The sequence below is a fragment of the Vitis vinifera genome, chromosome 11 (genome assembly GCF_030704535.1).
Source record: "Vitis vinifera cultivar Pinot Noir 40024 chromosome 11, ASM3070453v1".
Classification (NCBI taxonomy): Eukaryota; Viridiplantae; Streptophyta; class Magnoliopsida; order Vitales; family Vitaceae; genus Vitis; species Vitis vinifera.
The window spans coordinates 13,555,948-13,577,563 of NC_081815.1; the positions used below are offsets into that span (position 1 = coordinate 13,555,948).

Consider the following 21,616-nt stretch of genomic DNA (forward strand, 5'->3'; position numbering starts at 1 on the left):
TCAGTGTGAATACCGAAAAATTGTAGAATCCGGGCCAGTACCGGGATTAGGGTAGAATCCGTGCGAGTACCGAAAAACTTACCCGGCGCGTCCCGAATAAGGTTACCATCATTGTGAATACGGAAAAATGGTAGAATCCGGGCCAGTGCCGGGATCAGTTAGAATCCGTGCGAGTACCGAATAACTGACCCGGTGAGTCCCAAAAAAGGTTACTATCAATGTGAATACCTAAAAATGGTAGAATCCGGGCCAGTACTGGGTCAGGTAGAATCCGTTCGAGTATCGAAAAACTGACCGGGCGAGTCCCGGAAAAGGTTACGATCAGTGTGAATACCGAAAAATTGTAGAATTCGGGCCAGTACCGGGATCAGGTACAATCCGTGCGAGTACCGAATAACTGACTGGGCGAGTCCCGAAAAAGGCTACCATCTGTGTGAATACCGAAAAATGGTAGATTCCGGGCTAGTACCGGGATCAGTTAGAATCCGTGCGAGTACCGAATAACTGATCCGGTGAGTCCCGAAAAAGCTTACCATCAGTGTGAATACCGAAAAATGGTAGAATCCGGGCCAGTACCTGGTCAGGTAGAATCCGTTCGAGTACCGAAAAACCCCGCTGCTATGATCAGCATACTCCAGCTCCTCATCACTATCTTGCTTAGTTGGCTGTTGAAGTAAAGATACCTATGAGTACACAAGAACAACAAATTCTTGTCCAATAACAACCTGAAGGACAAGAAAAATAAATGTGTCATGAAACATGAGATAGGCAGTAAACCAATCACCCAATGATCATATTTGGACTTCACATCTTGAAAATAAAATAGTGACATTGCTCATAGAAAAAGTACAAAGAAGAATTAGTAGGTCACTTAATCATATGCCACAAAATATAGAAAAGATTAAGCAAGATCATGACAGTGTGGATACGCCAAGAATTTTTATCTTTTTTTATAAGTGCAAATTGTATAAAAACGCCAAAAGAAGCGCAAAAGTATACACAAACACACAATGTATACAACGGTCGGCCAATAGCGCCAAAAAGGATAGGGAAAACAAAAACACCCCCTCAATCCTTCCCCAACCAATCAATAAAATCAACTAAGGACATAGAAGTATGTTTTATAAACAAGTTTGTCTAAGATAATAAACTACACAAAAACAAGACCTTCAGCCTTTGAATAAAAAACTTCATATTCTCAAAAGATCTTCTATTTCTCTCCTTCCAAATTGCCCAAAAGAGGCACAAAGGCGTTGCTCTCCACACTTTCTTTCTCTTTCTCCCAATGAATGAGCCCTGCCATCCTAAAAGGTTGTCTCTAACGGAAGCATGAATCACCCAACACACCCTGAACAAAGAGAACAAGAGCTCCCACAACAGCCTTGCCTTCCCACAATGCAAGAGTATATGGTCAATTGACTCCTCATGGGCATAACAAAGGGAACGTCTATTGGCTAAAGACCACCCTCCTTTGCAATTGGTTTAAAGTCAAAACTTTCCCTCATGTTGCCTCCAAAGCAAAAAAACTAACCTTGGGAGGGACCCAAGCATTCCACACGATACTAGTAGGGAAAGGGTTTACCCTTACTTCCTCAAGGATAGAATAGAGGGACTTAACAGAAAATGATCCACTCTTTGTAACCGCCTAAAACACCTCATCCTCCCTCTCCTCAACTACCACTTGTCTTGAATCCTTGACAAGAAGCATTCTACTGTCCCAATCATTGAGAGGTCTAAAGAAGCTTGGGTTCCATCCACCCCCCTTAGAAGAGTGCACCCACAAATCCGCCACCCAAGCCTCTTTTGAGCTAGCTAAAGCGAACAAGGAGGGAAAGGACATACATAAAGGCTCATCCCCCCACCATCTGTCTCTCCAAAACTTGACCCTTCTCCCATAGCCCACCACAAAGAGAGTTCTAGAAGAGACTAACTCCCACAAAAGCCTTATAGCCTTCCAAAGACCAACACCATAGCTGCCCCTCACTTCCTTAGAGCACCAACCCCCTTCCAATTCTCCAAATTTACCACAAAAAACTTTTCTCCAAAAGGCATCCATTTCCTTATAAAAGCACCAAATCCATTTGCAAATGAGAGCCATATTAAGAGAGTTAAGACATCTAACTCTAAGGCCTCCTTTTCTTTTGTCCAAACAAACAATATCCCACTTCACTAACTGAGGCTTATTCCCTAGCATTCCACCTCCCCACAAAAAGTTCCTATAAATCTTCTCCAATCTTAAGCGAACCCTCCTTGACATCTGGAAAAGAGAAATAAAATAGATTGGCAGGCTAGATAGCATGCTCTTGATCGGTGTTAGTCTTCCTCCTTTAGAAATATATTGTCTTCTCCACATTGCTAAGCCTTTCTAAACCTTTCTTCAACCCCGTCCCAAGCCACCACCGAGTTATGGGCAACTGTTAGAGGAAGCCCCAAATAAGTGGTTGGGAGCGCACCCACTTTACAACCAAATATAGCAACCAACTCCATTACATTTCACACCCTCTCAACCAGAATAAACTCACTTTTATCCAAATTGATTTTCAAACCTGAAATGGCCTCAAACCACAAGAGTAACCAACTCAAATAAGTCATTTGGAAAGAGGCGGCCTCACAAAAAACCAAAGTATCATATGCGAACAACAAATAGGAAATCTCCAAGCCCTCCCCATTTCTCCCTAACACTTAGAAGTCAGACAAGTAGCCACCCTCTCTTGCCCTTCCAAGAAGGCAACTAAGCACCTCCATAACTAGAACTAACAAGTACAGGGATAACAGATCCCCTTGCTTTAAGCCCCTAGAGCTCTGAAAAAACCCCGAGGGAGTACCATTCACTACCGAGAACCTTAGAGTTGAGATGCACCAACTAATCCAATTGATCCACTTTTGTCCAAAACCCATTTTTCCTAACACCTCAAGTAAAAATTTCCAGCTTACATGATTATAAGCTTTTTCAATATCAAGTTTACAAAGCACCCCTACTCTATTACTTCTCAACATCGTGTCAATTGCCTCATTAGCTATAAGTATCACATCAAGAATTTGTCTTCCTTCCACAAAAGCATTCTGATATTTTGAGACCACTTTTCCCATCATTTTCTTTAGCCTATAAGCTAACACCTTAGCCAATAGCTTATATAGGCTGCCCACCAGGAAATTATGTATGAGTGAATTTTGAATAACACTGTAAAAAGTGTTCATGCAAATAGACATAGAGAAAGCCTACCAAAGCCTACCTTGATGTATAAGGGCAGGCATATTCACTTGGGAAAATACATCAAATCATAGTGAAACTTAATCAGTGCTGTAATAACAACACTGCATGCAAAGAACATCAAAGTTACAGTCAATGTAATTTCTGCAAGAACGCCTAGTCAGCATGGCATTCTGTGCTAGAACTTCCTAGAAAAGTTGCGCAACTCAGAATGTCTCTATGGAGGCAGACTGATGCTTGGCAGGTTAATTATTGAGCCCTCTTGGGTTGATGTAACTGAGAAGTGCCTGCCTTTTAGGATCCTGTTGCCAACATGTCTGGGCATCTACAAGGATGGAAGAAGTTCTGCCTCTCTTTAAGCAATGAGATCATGTTGATTTAGTCATGCCTTGTCCATGTCAACTTATTTCCTTTTCATTTTTAGAATTAAACTAAGTGTGACATCCAGGATTGAGAGAATCCAGCACGATTTCCTGTGGTTCAGGGCAGGGGAAGATTATAGGTATCGTCATCTCATTAGGTGAGAGCATGTAGAGCATAGCTGTTAACTCATAAAAAGTATCATGCATTGTTTTCTATTTCTCCAAACGATGTATCATATTGCATCATGTGTCATAAATTCTTTTATATAGTGAATAATAAATAGAAAAAATATGCATACATGTACGTATATATTGGAAACATAAAGTATAGAGTAATAAATAACCAATTTCATGAAAGATAGTAGGATTTAAAGAGTTAACCATGTCATATCATAAAAACATTGTATAGTAGAGATTCAAAAAATTTAATTTCACAAAATATGAGTTTAATGTATAGTAGAGAACTTTTATGATTTTTAGTTCCAAATTTTAACTAGGCACATGTACTTATATGCATTGTTGATACGTAAGCCTTTATGTGTCATCTCCAAAGTTCCAACTTTTTATATTTGGCATCATTCTTTCCTTAATGAAAAAAAATTCCAAAAAAGAAAAACTAATATTGCAAGTAAAAAATTTTATTCATCAATTCCTATCATATTCAATGTCAAAATTCAAATCATTTAAATAAAAATTCCTCAATATTTATTTTTAGAATAAATTTACTTAAATTCCAACATTGTTTTGAGAACAAGAATAAATTTACTTCTAACATTACTATGCATTTTGATGAATATAATAGTTCTTTCAAAAAATAATTGAATTTGATTTTTCTTAAAAATTCTTAAAAGTAGTTGAAGGGGTATGTAACATTGTATCATTGTATTAGGTAGCATATTTTGTATTGTATATGTATCATCAAACATGCTTAAGATAAGATACGAACTACGATGTGTATCGATATCCATTAAAAATGTATCATATCAATATATTATATCGTGTGTTATAAGTTTTTAACAACCATGGTATAGATGAGGTTGGCCAAGGGTTGCGTAGTGGAGGTGATTAGTTTGCAATAGAGCTTTAATTAGCAAGTGATTATAGAAATTTCTACAAAATTGACATCTTTCTGGCATTCTGTCATGGAAAGTAAATATGGCTTGTAGTCTAATGGATGGGATGCAAACTCCAAGTCAAGAGCATTCATCAAAGCACATGGAAAGCTATCTTTATTTTGTTGCTTATTTTAAGGTCATTATTATTTATTGATAAAGTTTTATTAGAGTTACAATTATTTATGTTATTATTAGAATTAGTTTATGACTATTATTAAGATTGTCTATCCATATATAGACTTAGTGATGTCAAACACTTTAAATTGTGATTACTAGCATTGATAATGTTGTTAGAATCTTAATTACCGAAAAAATAATTCTATTAGAATTTCTCTCTTCTATTTCTATCTCATTTCACCATATTCTTTTGTCATTGTTGTCCTCTATGTTGCATGGATTCAGGTATGTTGTCAGATGTGGGTATGCGTATAAGTGTCTAATCCTTCACAACTCAAATTTTAAGTAGTTGTGTTACAATATGCTCGATGCCTTATCTAATTTCTTGTTCAAAAATTGGGCACGATCACCAAAAATACCTTTTTTCTAGCATTGTGCAATTAAAAAATGGTAATTTTATGGTATATTGATAATGAAGTCTATAATCAGTAAAGGCCTTACTCTATTCCTGCCTCTAGTAAGGAATAGTGGCCTTGTCTAATCTTTGGGGATATGGCATAAAAAAAGAAAATCAATTAAAAAAAATGGAAGTAAAATATATCATTTGTAAAGGTCCAATCTTTTCCCTCCAATCCTTTTTTCCCCTCTCATCCCTAAATATTCTTACAAAAATTCACTTTGTAGTTAACTCTTCTTTTTCTCTAATGAAATTATTACTAAAACAATTGAAAAAATAAAAGGATATTGATGAAAAAATGAAACAGCCATAGCCAAAGTAAAATAGGAGTGCCCGACAAGGATCCCATACCTACACCCATGTCATGTCGACACAGGCACATTGGGTGAAATTAAAGGATTTGGGTATCATAGGTTGTCCTACATAAATTGGTATAACAGCAAAATCAATTTCAGAAACTAAACTACAAACACTAATGTTGCAGCATATTTTGGTCATGCTTTGCATGATTGGAATCCTTGTGCCAATCTACGGGTTACAACTCCATTAAGCCTCATTTGATAATTTGTCTACTACTTGGAAATTTATGATCTTAATTTAGTTATTTGGTTTAACAAGATCCTTGCTTTTATATTCTTATTCTCCTCTGAAAAGGGCTTCTCCAGCCTCTCCACATCCCCCACTTCCAGCCTTTCAAAAATTAAGCCATCTATATTAGGCTTCCAGTCACCAGGATCTGTCAACAACTCTTGAAAATTTCTGCCAACCTCCTCTTTGATTTCACTTTCCTCAGTTAAACACCTTCTATTTACCTTTATTCTATTCAATTGATTCCTCCTTCTGTGAGCATTTGCCATTTTATGAAAAAACTTGGTATTTATGTCCCCCTCTTTGAGCCAGATTTCCCTAGACTTTTGCCTCCATGACACTTCTTCCAATAAGGCCCACTTCTTATATAACTCTCTTGCCTCCTTCCTAGCCTCTTCTTCTTCCATTGACAGAGACCGACCCCTCCCTTCCTTATCCCAGTAATGAATAAAATGATTTAAACAAAAGGAAAAAAGAAACAAAAAAAAACCACCCTTCCAAATCCCCCATACTATTTTATCCTTAATTTCCCTGTCAATAGATTGCAATTATAACTACCTAAAAAAAGCATCCAAATCCCAATCATAGGGTTGCCTTAAGAATCGAGGGTCACAACATCCCCTTTCTCCTTCTTGATCCCACACTTCAACTACCCAAGCATCATTGCGATTGCTATAGAAAAACAAATAGGAAAAGTCTCCCCAAGGGTCAAATCCCCACACTAGTTATCCCTCTAAAATTTCACCCTTCGTCCATTACCCACCTTCAACCTTATCCTACTCCTGGAAGTCTCCCACCCACTTCTAATTGCCTTCCACACCCCTACTCCATAACTTTCCCTCAAAACTCTAAACTCTAGAGCATCATCCTCCCGCTTCCTCATCATATTTCCTTATTATCACATGGTTCCAAAAAGAGTCCCTCTCTAGAGGGAACCTTTGACACCATTTACCTAGGAACGCTTTGTTGAGGATAAACAACTTTCTAATGCCTAGTCCCTTTTCCCTCTTATCCATGCAAATTGTCAATCACTTTACTAGATGAGGCCTTTTTCTCCAACCTGCCCACAAAAAATCTCTTTGGATCGTTTCAAATCTTAAGCTAACCTTTCTCGAAATTGCAAAAAGAGACATAAAATAAATAGGAAGACTAGATAAAGTGTTGTTTATTAGTGTTGGTCTAGCTCCTTTTGATAAGTATTGTCTCTTCCACAAAGCAAGACATTTTTGAAATCTTCCTTCCACCACATCCCACACTTTATAAGATTTGAAGGGGGCACCATAAGGCATTCTGAGATAACTTGTGAGGAGGGTGCCCAATTTACATCCCAAGACCCTAGCAGGGTCCTCTACATCATTGATTAATCCTACTGGAATCAATTCACTCTTCTCTAAGTTGATTTTTAATCCTGAGATTGCCCCAAACCATATGAGAGCCCAACTCAAATGCTCCAACTTCTCCTTACATACATCACATAAAATAATTGTATCATCCACAAATAGCAATTGTGACACCTCCTCCTTTTCGCCTTCTCTTTTGCCTACTAAAAAACCTACTGAGAAGCCTCCTTCATTAGCCTTATCTAGAACATGGGAGAGAGAGTCTTCATGGACATAATGAAAAGATAAGAAGATAGTCGGCAAACCTCTATAACTTAGGAAAAAAAAAACACTAATAGAGTCCTATTCACACATGCTAAAAAGCAAGCCATATTTAAGCACCATTTTATCCATTTGAGACCAAAACCCATTTTCTCCAAAACTACCAACAAGAAGTCTCAATTAACATGGTCAACCACCTTCTTGATATCCAACTTACAATTGACCCCACTTACAAGGTTCTTCAACCTCATATCAATAACTTCATTTTCTATGAGGACATCTATGCTAGCTAGATGAGGAGTGTTGACAAGTATTTCAGAGATTTTCAGCCTTATAATTTTTATATTAACTTCCCTATTTTATCCTAGTTGACCATTTATTTTAGAAAATGATTATTTTAATTTCTACAAGCAGAAAGCAGATTTGTAGGTTAGCTCTTCTTGCCTAGTAGCATGTGTTACGTTGTCTTCTCTTTGTAGTTAGGAGCCCCTTGATTTTAAGGATTTGATTATTATTATTATAACTGCACGTTATGAACCGATTATATGGATTTGTTTCAGATTCTTTCTTATACAGTTTTTCTCTTTGCTTATATATATTGTACAAGCAGTGAAATAAATATAAAAAAATTATCTCTAAATCAGCAAAAATAAATTTAATTTTCAACACAAAAACCTTCTCGTATAAAAATTCTCTTATTCCTTTCTTTCCAAAGACACCAAAAATATACACAAGAAACCAATTTCCAAATTTCCCTTTTTCCTTCAAAAAAAACGATCATTCCAAGACAAGAAAGAGCTTTTGACAATTGAGGTAGAAACCAAGGAACACCAACCAAAGAAAAACTAGAGAGCAATAAAGTTGTGCCACCACCCAAGAAAGAAAAATCTGGGGCTAAAATTGTATTTATCATGCAAACAATTACGATCATGATACCCATGTCTGCATTGTTCGTCCATAATCCAAGGCATATGGTCCTTCATAACCATGGGCATGATAGAGATGCTTAGTAGAAGCATATCAACCAATACACCAACGTACAACAACATGCATATTTATTCATGCTTACTATTTTTCTAAAAGGTAGGAAATTAGTTGCAAAATATGGAGATTATTAATTAAACTCTTGGAAATGCTAAAAGAGACTATGACACTCAAAGGTAACTAACATTATTGTAAATATAAAACATGCACGACAAGTATGCTTATGAAAATTCATGATTCTTTTTCCAGAGACAATATACTATGCAACATAAGATTGTGGATTAATTAAATTATATAAAATACGCATGAAATAAGTCTCTCATAGTCTCCTACAAATGAATATTTAGAAAACTCACCAAAATGCTTTAACAATTCTTACCCGAGGCTCAGTACATTCCCTGCCTTTCAAGTTTAGCTCTGTAATTTCCAAAAAACTGAACATTTGGTACCAACGGGTACGTCCACCTCTAAATAATATCCTTATTAATGGTTTCATAGCTTCTGAAGTTATCAACCCTAGCCGAGTAATTTGAGTGAATTTCATGCGTGAAAATTTTGTATCCCATAATCTGAAAACAAGACTCTTAAGCTTAAATGATTATAAAAGGAAAAGACACTAAAATCAACAAAAAATACATATATTAAGCAAGTGGGGTGTTTTTAATATGGGAAGTGGCCTGGGAAAAAATACCCACATTTGACCAATTAAGGCATAAAGGTAGATTATTGGTAACAGGTACTGTCTAACCAAAAGGAAAGAATCTACAACTCATATTCTTCTTCAATATGAGGTGGAAAGGCATCTTTAGGCTCTAATATTTTCTCTATTCTGGGTTTCTTATGTTTTGCCTTTATTTTTATTTTTTTTTTCATAGGAAACGACAAAGGAATATATTAATAGAAAAGAGAAGTAGAAGAGAAGGATGAGAAATCCTCCCACCAAAGAAAACTAAACTACAAGAATACGAAAACAAGAAAATACAATGTGATAACAAACAAACTCTCTAGACTAGAGCAACTCAAAGGAATTACACGCCGCTAGCCAATCAAGTTGTAACACAATAAGGGGAGTCCCCTTAAAAACCTTGGAACAAAAGCCTAAAGAGAAGCAAGGAAATGAATAGAATCCCAAAGATTCTCTTAATTCCTTGCTTTATCCTCAAAAATCCTCGCATTTCTTTCCCGCCACACAATCCAAATTAAAGCTATGCACGCAACTTGCCACAATTCTATCCCTCTCTTCGATAAACCAAAGTCATTGTAATTGATGGACAGCATGTCGGAAATGCTCCTCGGGGGAACCCAATCCATCTTGGCTAACTGAAATAATCTGTGTCATAACCCCATCGTCAAAGAACAATGTAGGAAAAGATGATCAGTTGATTCTCCATGCCTCATGCACAACTTACAAATATCAGGATTAAGAGCTTTGTAGGGTCTTCTTAGTTGTAAGAAGTCATCAGTATTTACCTTCTTGTGTGCCACCAACCAGACAAAGGACTTGACCTTGAAAGAGACTTGGGATTTCCAAACAAACTTAGTAGGGAAAACTGGAGGAGAACCAAAACATTGGGATAAGGCAAGAAAGAAAGATTTGACTGTAAAAAGCCCTAAAGAAGATAAAGACCAAGATCTCGCATCTAGAACCGAAAATGACAAATGCAGACAATCAAATAACCGCATGAGGCCTTCTAAATCTTCTATCTCAGCATCGGATAGGTTGCAGCAAAAATTAAAGTTTCATGAAAAGGGACGAGTAGATCCGAGAATTGAAGAAATATGAATATTTTTATCCGTGACTACTCTAAATAGTCTTGGATATTGGGAACCCAAATGTTGATCCCCCCACCACAAGTCTTCCCAGAACCGAATTCTTTCCCCATCTCCTACTACAAACCGAGTAAACTTGGAAAACTCTTGAAAGACTTGTGCAATAGCCTTCCAAAGACAACAATGTGACCATTTGACTATAGTGTTGGCATCCCATTCGTTAGAGTGTGATCCGTAAATGCTTAAAATAACCTTATGTCATAAAGCTGAACCCTCCCTAGGGTACCTCCACAACCATTTCCCTAAGAGTGTGACATTCCTTAGAGCTATCTTCCCAAATCCCAAACCCCCTTTTGCCTTCGGCTTACACACTACATCCCAACTAACAAGATGATCTCTTTTACCTTCCCCAACCCCTGACCATAAAAAATCCATTTGCAATCTCTCAATTTTTGCAGCCACTGAAGCGGGTATCTTAAACAAGGAAAGGAAGTAGCAAGGCATGTGGGTGAGGCAAGATTGGATAAGAGTTATCCTACCTCCAAAAGATAAAAAAGTCTTTTGCCACCCATCTAATCTTCTCGAGATCCTCTCAATCACTGGATCCCAAAAGTCACAAGTCTTGGGATTCCCTCCTAAAGGAAGACCCAAGTAGGGTATAGGCCACCCAGAAGCCTCGCAATCAAGCAATTCGGCCAACCTAGAAAGATAATTTTGTTCAAGATTGATGCCATAAATATTACTCTTGTCAAGGTTAACCTTAAGCCCAGAAATATGCCCAAACACTAGCAATAAACTCTTGAGAGTCTGCAAATCTTCCTCCCTAGTGTTAGAAAAGAAAATGGTATCATCTGCAAATTGCAAATGGGACATCCTTGTACTGTTCCTAACCACCCTGAAACCCTTCAACGAATTTCTTTCTTCTGCTCTCAATAACATCCTACTCAGTACATCTGTGACTAAAGTAAACAAAAATGGGGATAAAGGGTCGCCTTGTCTTAAGCCTCTAGATGCCTTGACCCACCCTTTAGCATTTCCATTCACTAAAACTACAAAAGATACTCTGGACAAACAGCCTCTCATCCATTTCCTTCATCTAGGACTAAACCCTTTCTTTTTTTTTTTTTTCCTTTTTATAAATAAGCACAGCATAGATTAACAAGAGGCAAAAAGCCACAAAGCATACAGGGAGTATACAAGGCAGCTAAGGCCTCACAACCAAAGAAAGATAAACAAAAAACTCACCAACCCTTAATTGGAAGCTAACCATTCCAAAAAGTCTATAAGGGAGGGTGGCACCTCTCCAATATACAATTTAGCCCAACCCCATAAATTACAAACAAAAGAATTTTTAAGCTTCTGAATTGCTAACACAACCCCCCCCCCCTAAAAAATTACCCTAAAAGCTAGTATATTCCTCTCTTTCCAAACCGTCCAAAAAATGAACAGAATGGATTTCCAAATTTTTTTTCCTTTTTTTCCCCACAAAAGAGCCCCTCCAACTAAATAAGACCTCCTTTACAATTTCTGGAAAAACCCACTGAGCACCAAACAACCCAAGAACAATATCCCACAACACTCTGGCCACTATACAATGTATTAGAATATGATTTACAGTTTCCTCTTCGCAACCACACAAAAAACAACAATTAGGAAGTTGTCACCCTCTTTTCTGGAGCCTATCCAGAGCAAGCACCTTCCCCCAAGCAGCTTCCCACGCGAAGAACGCAATTTTGGTTGGAACTCTATCCACCCAAACGTTACTTTTTAGGAAAACGGCAACATTGGGGCTTGCCAACAGGCTGTACGCTTTCTTGACTCTAAACTGCCCGTTTCTCCCTTCCTTACAAAAAACCGAGTCTTCCTCCAGAGTAATCCTATGCCCCCTCAAAACAAGAAGTAAATTGTCTACCATATCCAATTCTCAATCATTAAAGTCCCTAAGAAACCTTAAATTTCAGTCGCCTTGGCCAAAATTCTGGTCCCACATCTCTTCCACTGTGGCATTCTTATGCACAGCCATAGCATAAAGATGCGGGAATCTTTGTGACAGCACTGTACATCCACACCAAAAATCAGTCCAGAATTTGATTTTGGTGCCTTTTCCCACTTTAAATGCCATGTTTTCTCAGCACCAAGCAGATTCCTTCAGAATCTCCTTCCAAACCCCTACTCCAACCGCCTCATTTGCCTTCTTTGTCCTCCAAACAAGATCCTCTTGCCCATACTTCGCCACAAGCACCTGCTTCCAAGGATCCTCCTTAACACAAGCAAATCTCCATAACCATTTACCAAGCAAGGCTTTGTTCAATAAGGTTAGCTTTCTTAAGCCCAGCCCCCCCTTTTCCTTAACCGCACAAACCACCTCCCAATTGACTACGTGGCCTTTCTTTTCCAGATTACCCCCTCTCCACAAAAAATCTCTTTGCAACTTTTCTAACCTCCTTGCCACTGTCTTTGGCATGCGGAAAAGAGACATTTGATACAATGGCATACTAGCCATCGTGGTCTTTATTAGCGTAATTCTCCCACCTTTTGATATATATTGACGTTTCCATAGGGCAAGTCTCCTCCTCACTCTCTCTTCCACCCCATCCCACACGGAAGAGGCCTTATTAGGCGCCTCCAATGGCAGGCCCAAGTAGACTGCAGGCAGTTGTCCCATCCTACACCCTAACTCCGCTGCCATCTCGTCCACCTCTTCCACCTCCCCAATCGGTAAAATTTCACTCTTGGCCAAATTAATCCTTAACCCTGAAGCAACTTCAAACCAAAAGAGAATCCAGCTCAAGTGCGTTATGTGCTCTTTCTTTGCCTCACAAAAAACAATTGTATCATCAGCAAAGAGTAAGTGTGAAATATTAACAGCATGTCCTCTACATCGCCGTATGCTACACCCATAGATAAAACCCCCTTCAACAGCCCTCCTAATTAGAACACTCAACACTTCCATTCCCATAACAAAAAGATAGGGGGAAAGAGGGTCCCCTTGACGCAACCCCTTAGAACTCGGAAAGAACCCGGTTGGCACTCCGTTCACCAAGACCAAAACTTGGTTGTAGATATACAACTCCACATCCATCCCAACCACTTCGGCCCAAACCCCATTTTTTGCAAGACCTTCATAAAAAACTGTCAGTTAATGCTGTCATACGCCTTCTCAATATCCAATTTGCAAATTAGACCTTTCTCTCCCCTTTTTTGCCATAAATCAATCACCTCATTTGCAATTAAAGAAGCATCTAGAATCTGTCTCCCCATAACAAACGCATTCTGATCAGGGGAAACCACTTTTCCTATCACTTTCTTGAGTCTATTGGCCAGCACCTTAGCCAACAATTTATACAGCCCCCCTAACAAGCTGATGGGTCTATAATCCCCAAGGTCTCTTCGGTAGCAAGACCAGAAACGTATTGTTTAGGCTCCTAAGGAAAGAATTCTGCTCATGAAATTCCTTAAACATATCCAAAATCTCCTCCTTTACGAAATCCCAACAGCTTTGCCAAAAAGCCAGTGTGAACCCGTCCGGTCCTGGGGCTTTGTCCCCATTCATATCCATTAAAGCAGCATGAACCTCAGACTCAGAAAAAGGGAGCTCCAGCAACTCCGCTTCTTGCTGGCTGATTTGCTTTAACTGCAATCCCCCTATGTTCGCCTTTCAATCCGAGCTTTCTGAGAGCAGTTGTTGAAAGGCGTTCGCTACCCCTTCCCTCACTTCTTGCTCCTTTGATAACCACACCCCATTTATCTTGACTCTGTCCAGGGAATTAACTCTTTGATGAGCAGTTGTCATACAATGAAAGTAACTCGTATTTCTATCCCCTTCCCTTAGCCATAATTCCCTTGACAGCTGTCTCCAATGGGTTTCTTCCAAGGTCACCCACTTAGCATATCCCTCCTTGGCTTCCCTTTTACAGACTGTTTCCTCCTCCATCAAACTTCTCTCCCCTTCCACCATATCGCATAACTCCACTTGTTGGAGAGCTACAGCTTTATTGCACTCCAGTCTCCCGAACACCTCCCTATTCCAAATTTTTAGAATTTGTTTCATCTCCTTCAGCTTAGCAACTAGTCTATAACTAGCACTGCCTCTAACCACCATCCCCTGCCACCAACAACGAAGAAGATCTTTAAACCCCTCAACTTTGAGCCACATATTTTCGAACCTGAATGGGGAGGGTCCTCTTCTTAGTCCACCACCCTCAAGAAGTACTGGGAAATTATCCGAGGTAGGCCGAGGTAATCTTCTCTGGACAACACTACTGAACTGATCGAGTCAACTAAGAGTCACGAGAAATCTATCCAGTCTGGCCCAAGACTGATTATTGAGGCCCCTGCTCCAAGTAAATAATCCCCCTTGCAGCGGGAGGTCAACAAGCCCTAAGTTGTCTATAACCTGAGCAAATCTCCTCATTGCTGAGGTTATTCTCCCTTGTATGCTCTTTTCACTTTGGGATATGATGATATTAAAATCACCCCCTAGGGACCAGGGTTCTTCCCAAATTCCTCTAATCGCCACAATCTCTTCCCACAAACACTCCCTTTCTTTTCTGGAAAAAGGACCATATACTCCCATAAATACCCAGACTGCACCATCTTCCACATTCCTGAATCTGCAGGAAGTGGAAAACTGGCCCACCTCCCAATCCAAATTTTCCAAAGACCTTTTGTCCTAGCAAATCAAGATGCCTCCTGCCGAACTAGTAGCATCCAAGGTTCTCTAGTCTAAGAATCTCCTCGGACCTAAACTTCTCACCACCCCTTCAGCCATAACTTGTAACTTTGTCTCCTGGATACACAACAAATCCACCTTCTGCTTTCTTATGACAGACTTTATTATTTTCCTTTTAGAGTTGTCATTCGCTCCCCTCACATTCCAACTCAAGATTTTTAGGTTCATTGGACATCCGCTAATTGGCTCCCTCTGCCCTAAAGAGGACATTTCTTCTTAAGTTCCCCCTCATGGTTAATTGAACACTCCAGCCTCTTAAGCTCCCTTTCAAATTTTAATTTCTCCAGAAGACCTTTACTGTGTATCCTTTCCCTCCTTTTTCTAATTTTGATCAAGAAACTTAGGATTTCATTTTCCAAACCTACAGTCGAAAAGCCCAAGAAATGGCTGAATTTAGCCAAACTGCTTTCCTCCCAATTAACCTCCTTTTCACCCCTTACTTCTTGGGGTTCAGACTGAACTAACCCCCACTCCAGATCCCTTGCCAAATCTCCGACACAATTAACCTCAATCAAGTCCCAACAACCATTGCCAACCTCAGCGTGCCCGTCTGCGTCTGGGATGCTTACCAATTTTCCTTCCTAAGTATCCTCCCTTAGCATCCCAGAATGGTCGTAATACTCCCCCTCCGGAGTCCGACCAAAATAAAAAGAATTAGGAAGAGAAGACCCCGAGACCCTTAAGCCCCACGAATTTGAAACATACCCATACCTTGAAGCTTCTTCTATTAGCGCACGGTTTGTCATTGTAGAGTGAAAATCCACCTGCTGCTTCCTCCAGTCTTCCTTCTCTCACATCATAATAAACTCAAGCTCCGAGTTGCTCCCCTTGCAAGTTTCAGTGAGAGCTGAGGAGCAAGCCTTCAATGAAAGCCCACTTACAGTGAGCTGGGACTGGGACGGGCCATGACTTTCCTTTAACAGGAAAGAAGGCCCAATATTCAACGCGTTCACCTCAACGGCGGCCCACCCCTTTCCTTTGGAACATGACGGCCCAACCTCTAGCCCAGCCCCACCACCCACATCCCCCTTTAAAAGATCTTCCTCTGATGGGCCTTGTGAGATATGCCCAACAACCCTCTTCGAGCTCACAAGTCCCACTGCAAGGCTAGACGAAGACGGCCCAGCAACCGACAGTTCACGAGAAGGCCGAGTCAACGACCCATTCTGAGCCCAATTTTCAAACACTTCACTACCCGCCTCGTTCACCTACCCTCCAATCCCATCAACTGACCGGAACTGCGCCTCGAGCCAAGCGTTTGCCAACTCTTCCACTCACGGACCAACGCGTGCATCAACGTTTCCCCTAACCTCTCCACTTGATCAACCAGACGAGCCACTATAGTTCATCGTGTTCTGCCTCAACGACAGCAGGACCTCCCACCAAAGGGAGAGGCAATAGGTCGACTCCTCTACCCTTGTCTCCAACAAGCTTGGCAGGTCTTCGCCGTTCGTTCTAACTAAAATCCGAGCCCACTGTAGTTCCTCCATTCTCTCCGTCTTAGGGTCAATAGCTAAGAAACCACCACACACTTCCCCCACTCTTCTCAAAATCGACGAGACCCACAATGAGATTGGAAGACCTAGAATCCTCACCCAAGCTTCATTTCTTAATTCCCCTTCTTTCAAACACCTAGACCTTGGATTCCAGCACTCCAATCCCATTTGAATCCCTCCCACCGACCTTTTCCCAGAGGTGAGAACTCGTCTGGCTTCTTCCACAAATTCAAACTCCAATAGAACCCGTCCTTCCCAACCTTGCCAACCCTAACTTTCCTTTCAACCCCCAAGAACTTGCCATGAGCCACCCCAACCTCTCCAAATCCTCTCCTCCTGCTAGACTGGGGTTCTAGATCCCGACTACACAATGATCCAATCTACTCAAGTTTCTGCTTATTTCCTCCCCTTTTACCTCCACTCTGACCTTTTTGCTATCCCTACTCCACGGCCTCTTCACCAATTCGACATTCAACCTTCCCGAGACCCTCTCTGTTTGTACTCCTTTTTGTTGAGACAAACATCCAATTTACGCAAACTCTCCGCCATAGCCAACCATCCCCCCCCCCCTCCCCCCCTCCCTTTCTCCACTACCTTTCGAGATGCAAATGATGTATCTCTTCTTCTCCAGATCGACAACCCCTAATTGGAGGAAGCATCCCGCACTATTGGCATCATGCACCAGAGAGTAACTTCTCCCCTTTTCCTTCCATCCCTTTTCCCATTTACCTTCTTTCCCGTCCTTGATGCATTGGTACAGACCCTCCAGAAAAAGCCCTACATTAGCCGGCCCTAGACGGACCCATGATGAAACCCCTCTCTTGCTTTCCACGATGAATACATGGGATTTGCCTTTTCTCTCCTCAACTCCGACTTCAAAAACCTTCGACCCCACCCAAAAGCTACTCCCCTTCCGTTTTCTCCGATTCTCCGCTTGACTTTCTCCCTCGTCACTGTCGCTCTCGCATGCTCGCTCGCTCTCCCTCATCTCAAACCCGTCTATTACCATTGGTGTGAATGTTTTGAGTTAGGACTAAACCCTTTCTTCTCCAACACATGATCCAAAAAATCCCAGCACACATGGTCGTAAGCCTTTTCAAAGTCGATTTTGAATACGACTCCTTCCTCCCCTGAACATCTTTTCTCATCCACTATCTCATTGGCTATGAGAACTGCATCCAATATTTGTCTCCCTTGAACAAAAGCGCCTTGAGTAGAATGAATAGTTTCGTACCCCTCTTAGATGCCCTGATAACACTTTGACTATTATCTTGTAAAGACTAGTGATCAAGCTAATAGGTCTAAAGTTTGAGATTTTCTTAGTCATGCTTTTTTTGGGCAACAAAACTATGAAGAATGCATTAGTGCTTTGATTGATTGTTTTGCCTTCATTTAAGGAGTAAGTTTATTGGGGAAGAGGATTTGTCCTTTTTCTTTGGGGGGAGGGGGGTTGGTTGGGTTAGGTTTATGGAAGGAGAAGAATAAAAAAAAACTAAAAGATGTATTCCTCAAATATGGGTGTCCTTTTTTCTTTGATAGGTAAATTTTTGTCCTTATTGCGACTTAAACCTAGAAACCTTCACACAAACCCTCCCCAACCCTTTACCACTTGACCCATGCTTCAAGGGCTCCTTAAATCTTTGTTTATGTGCTCAATGGATGCCTTTATGGAAGGAAGCATATCTTCATTACTTCTTGGATAGGGTGTAACTGAAGTAAGTATTCCTACAGGGTGCAAGTTATTGGTTGGGGTTGAATTATTTCACTTTGTTGGGTCTTTGTATATGCACTTTGTACTAGGGTTCACCCCCTTTATTAGCTTAATAGACATCCTTTATTATCTATTAAAAATAGACATAAATGAAAATAAACTTTCCCCAGAGATCTATATATTTGACAAATTTTAGCGAACACAATATTGGAAAAGTTGAAAAAGTATGTCCATCTAAGAATGGGCAACAAATATTCACCAAATAATAAGCTGCTCAAGTTCTGAAGTCTGGTGCATGTTTATAGAGACAAAAATATGTTCTGAAATTTTGATTTCATCAGAGAAAAACAATTTATTTCATTGAATATATATATATATATATATATATATATATATATATAAGCTTTCACCAGAGATCTATATATTTGACAAATTTTAGCGAACAAAATATTGGAAAAGTTGAAAAATTATGTCCATCAAAGAATCAGCAACAAATATTCACCAAATAATAAGCTGCTCAAATTCTGAAGTCTGGTGCATGTTTATAGAGGCAAAAATATGTTCTGAAATTTTGATTTCATCAGAGAAAAACAATTCAATATATATATATATATATATATATATATATATATATATATATATATATATATGTATACAAAGGCACAATGTATTTCTGATGCCAGCTTATACATGCTTTCATCAGAAACAAACAATTCTTTTCACTGAACTGTGCTCTATCTTTACATATATCTATATACATCTAGATATCAGAGTGCGTATGTGGGACTTTGTGTGCATGTGATGCCCATGCAAACATAAATCTATTCTCCTGAAATGGTATGAAAGTAACTCACAGAAATGAGCAAAACATACATCATCGACAAGCAATCCCTTGATGAAATGACGCCGCAGATGTTGATAGTCAAAATTGTTAGTGAAAATACTGAGGACTTCCGGGGAGCAGATGTCAATATAGCAATCCTGCAAAGAATAGATTAAGGACAACAAATTTTTTTTCAAGCCATGCATCACAGCAAGAAGAGAGAGAGAGAGAGAGAGAGAGAGAGAGAGCAGGAAGAAAAATAAAGAATCAGAGATAGATCTATCAATCCACAAAATCACTTGATCAACCATAGGAAAAACTAAAACCACAAATTCAGGTTGGCTCACTTCAACAAAAGTTGTTTAGGCATGATACTCAGTTTTAATTTTCAAATGTCAAATGAAATAAATTTTCAAAACCTTCCCACAGGCAAAACAGCCCCATTATGGAGCCAACCAAGGTGATATTGTTGGACTACCAGTTGCAACCCCAAAAGCCTAAGCTATTAGGAGCAATGCTTTTTTACTGAGTTGTTCAGTAGAAGATTGAAGGAAAAATAGAAGAGGATAACAAAGCAAAGATGAGGATTTCTAGACTGTTGCCCATCTCTGTGGTGTGTATATATAAATATAGCTTGCCTCCATATTGAGGCATAGGGTATGCATATATAGATAAGCTTAATGCAGCATTGCAACCTTAGCAAATAAAGATCACAATAGGAGAAAAACAACTTGCCTGTTCAGTTATGAGATAGAAAGAGGCAACCAATGCAGCATTGCTACCTTAGTAAATAAAGATCACAATAGGACAAAATTAATTTGCCTGTTCAGTTATGAAATAGAAAGAGACAACCAATTGATAATGATAAAAGCCAATACTTGAAAACCTAAGAACTGCAAACACATTATTTCTTCTATTATTTCATAAATATTTTCCTTATATCATACCCAAGTTGTCAGACTAGTTGGTAATTCTTAGAGCTAAGCACCAGAATTACAAGAACATTAAACTCGTTAATAACAAAGTATAATATTAAATTTAAAAAAGAAGCCAGAAAATGTAAAACGATTTTTGAGGAATGAACCTGCTTGTCATTGTGGAGGGAAATTGAAGGATTGTCAGCTAGTAACATTTTCTCAAGAGATAAAGTCCCTTTCAGTCTGCCTTATCCCCATAATATAGAAGTTGCTTCGTGTAAGGATCAATTGCCATAAACAGCTCATCAGTTCCAAGTCGAGATTGATGAGTAATCAGAGAAGGCTTTGACCGTTTAATAACCATAGTCATTACAACATTATTATCCTTCTTCCTTCTACCCTTATGTTCTTGAAGTGCCTGTGTAAGCAACATGTTGCTTACTGTATCTCCAGTAACAAGGACGAAGTCTCCATGTATCTTCAGATTCAAAATCAGAAACATCAGAGGTCTACAGCACATTGTTTCTCATCAAATGTTTTCCAAGAACAACAATTTCAACATACATAAGCAAAGAACAATATCTTAAAATGTTAGTAGACATACCACATGCCGCTCGTAAATCAGATGCAGAGCATCACCGGCACAGACAGAATTGTGTGACTCTATTGTGGTGACCTCAAAGTGTTGCAAAGAAAACCAATGGGAATTCTCCAAATATTTAATAACCTGTTTCGAATGCGCACAGCAAAAGACAAAAACCTCCTCAATCCCAGCAGACTCAAGCCACCCTAACGTGTAGTCTATCATGGGGACATTCACCAATGGCAGCAGTACCTTCCAACATCAAATTGGAAATCCACATAAAAATGTTACAAGAATCGAATATGAACAATCAACCCCACCTTTCAACATCAAATACAAAACACTGAACATGAATTGCAGAATAACTGAATATAATCAATACACAACCTTTCAACATGAAATCCAAAACGTCAAAATCAGTGATATCACAAGAATTAAGAGTTGAAAACCTGAATTGTAGAATAATTTAATGTAACCGGCAGCACCTTCCAACATCACATTCAAAACCCAGAATGACAAATATTAACACTCCAACATGAATTGTAAAATAATTGAATGCAATGAATGCACCTCTAAAGATGAATTTCAAAACCCAAATCAAAAGTAATAAGAGTTAGGGCACGGATTAACGAATAATGGAATATAAATAGTAACAGTGAATAACGGTTTGTACGAGTGCGTTAGAGAGAGAGGAAGCGAGAAAGAGAGAGAGGTTTGGAAGTTTACTTTGGGGCGTTCAAGGGTGATGGGACGGAACTTCTGGGCGAAGCTGTCCGCCAACAGAATGGCCTGAAGAGGGACGCGGACAAGCTCTTCTGCATCTTCCGAAACCCTAGTTGATCCTTTTCTATGAACCATTTGCTTTTATTACCTCTTTCTTGGTGTCTGGATGATTACTCCTGGAGAGACACAGAGTCTATGTGGCTTTAGGGCTAGAAGGACCAGAACGGACTCGGAGAAGTTAGATATAAAGCCAGAAGGGGGAAGGTTAAAAAGGGTATTTCCTTAAGGAGTGAGACTAGATTCCGTTTGGGTGTGCCTTGCCCCTTTCAAGCGTTTCCCAGTCCCAGCTCGTTTTCTGGCGAAGTTCTGATCATTTTGCTTCATCCTAATTTGGATCGTAACAAATTTTTCAAAATCATGTTAAAA

The 21,616-nt window shown here is 39.4% G+C and overlaps 1 protein-coding gene across 3 annotated transcripts; it reads right to left on the minus strand.

The window, feature by feature from the left end:
- Positions 1–615: 615 nt before the first annotated feature.
- Positions 616–21,616, minus strand: LOC100855096 (uncharacterized). 3 transcript variants are annotated; one of them, XM_059740771.1, is made up of 5 exons: positions 21,194–21,616; positions 20,489–20,719; positions 20,052–20,362; positions 19,018–19,125; positions 616–725 (listed from the first exon to the last, which is right to left on the minus strand). In XM_059740771.1, the coding sequence occupies exons 1-3, from the start codon at positions 21,323–21,325 to the stop codon at positions 20,123–20,125; spliced, it is 603 nt and encodes a 200-aa protein (XP_059596754.1). In that variant the 5' UTR covers positions 21,326–21,616; the 3' UTR covers positions 616–725; positions 19,018–19,125; positions 20,052–20,122. The 3 variants fall into 3 exon arrangements, with proteins under 3 accessions (XP_059596754.1, XP_059596753.1, XP_059596755.1); XM_059740770.1 differs by having other exon boundaries at positions 18,999–19,125; XM_059740772.1 differs by lacking the exons at positions 616–725; positions 19,018–19,125 and having other exon boundaries at positions 20,176–20,393.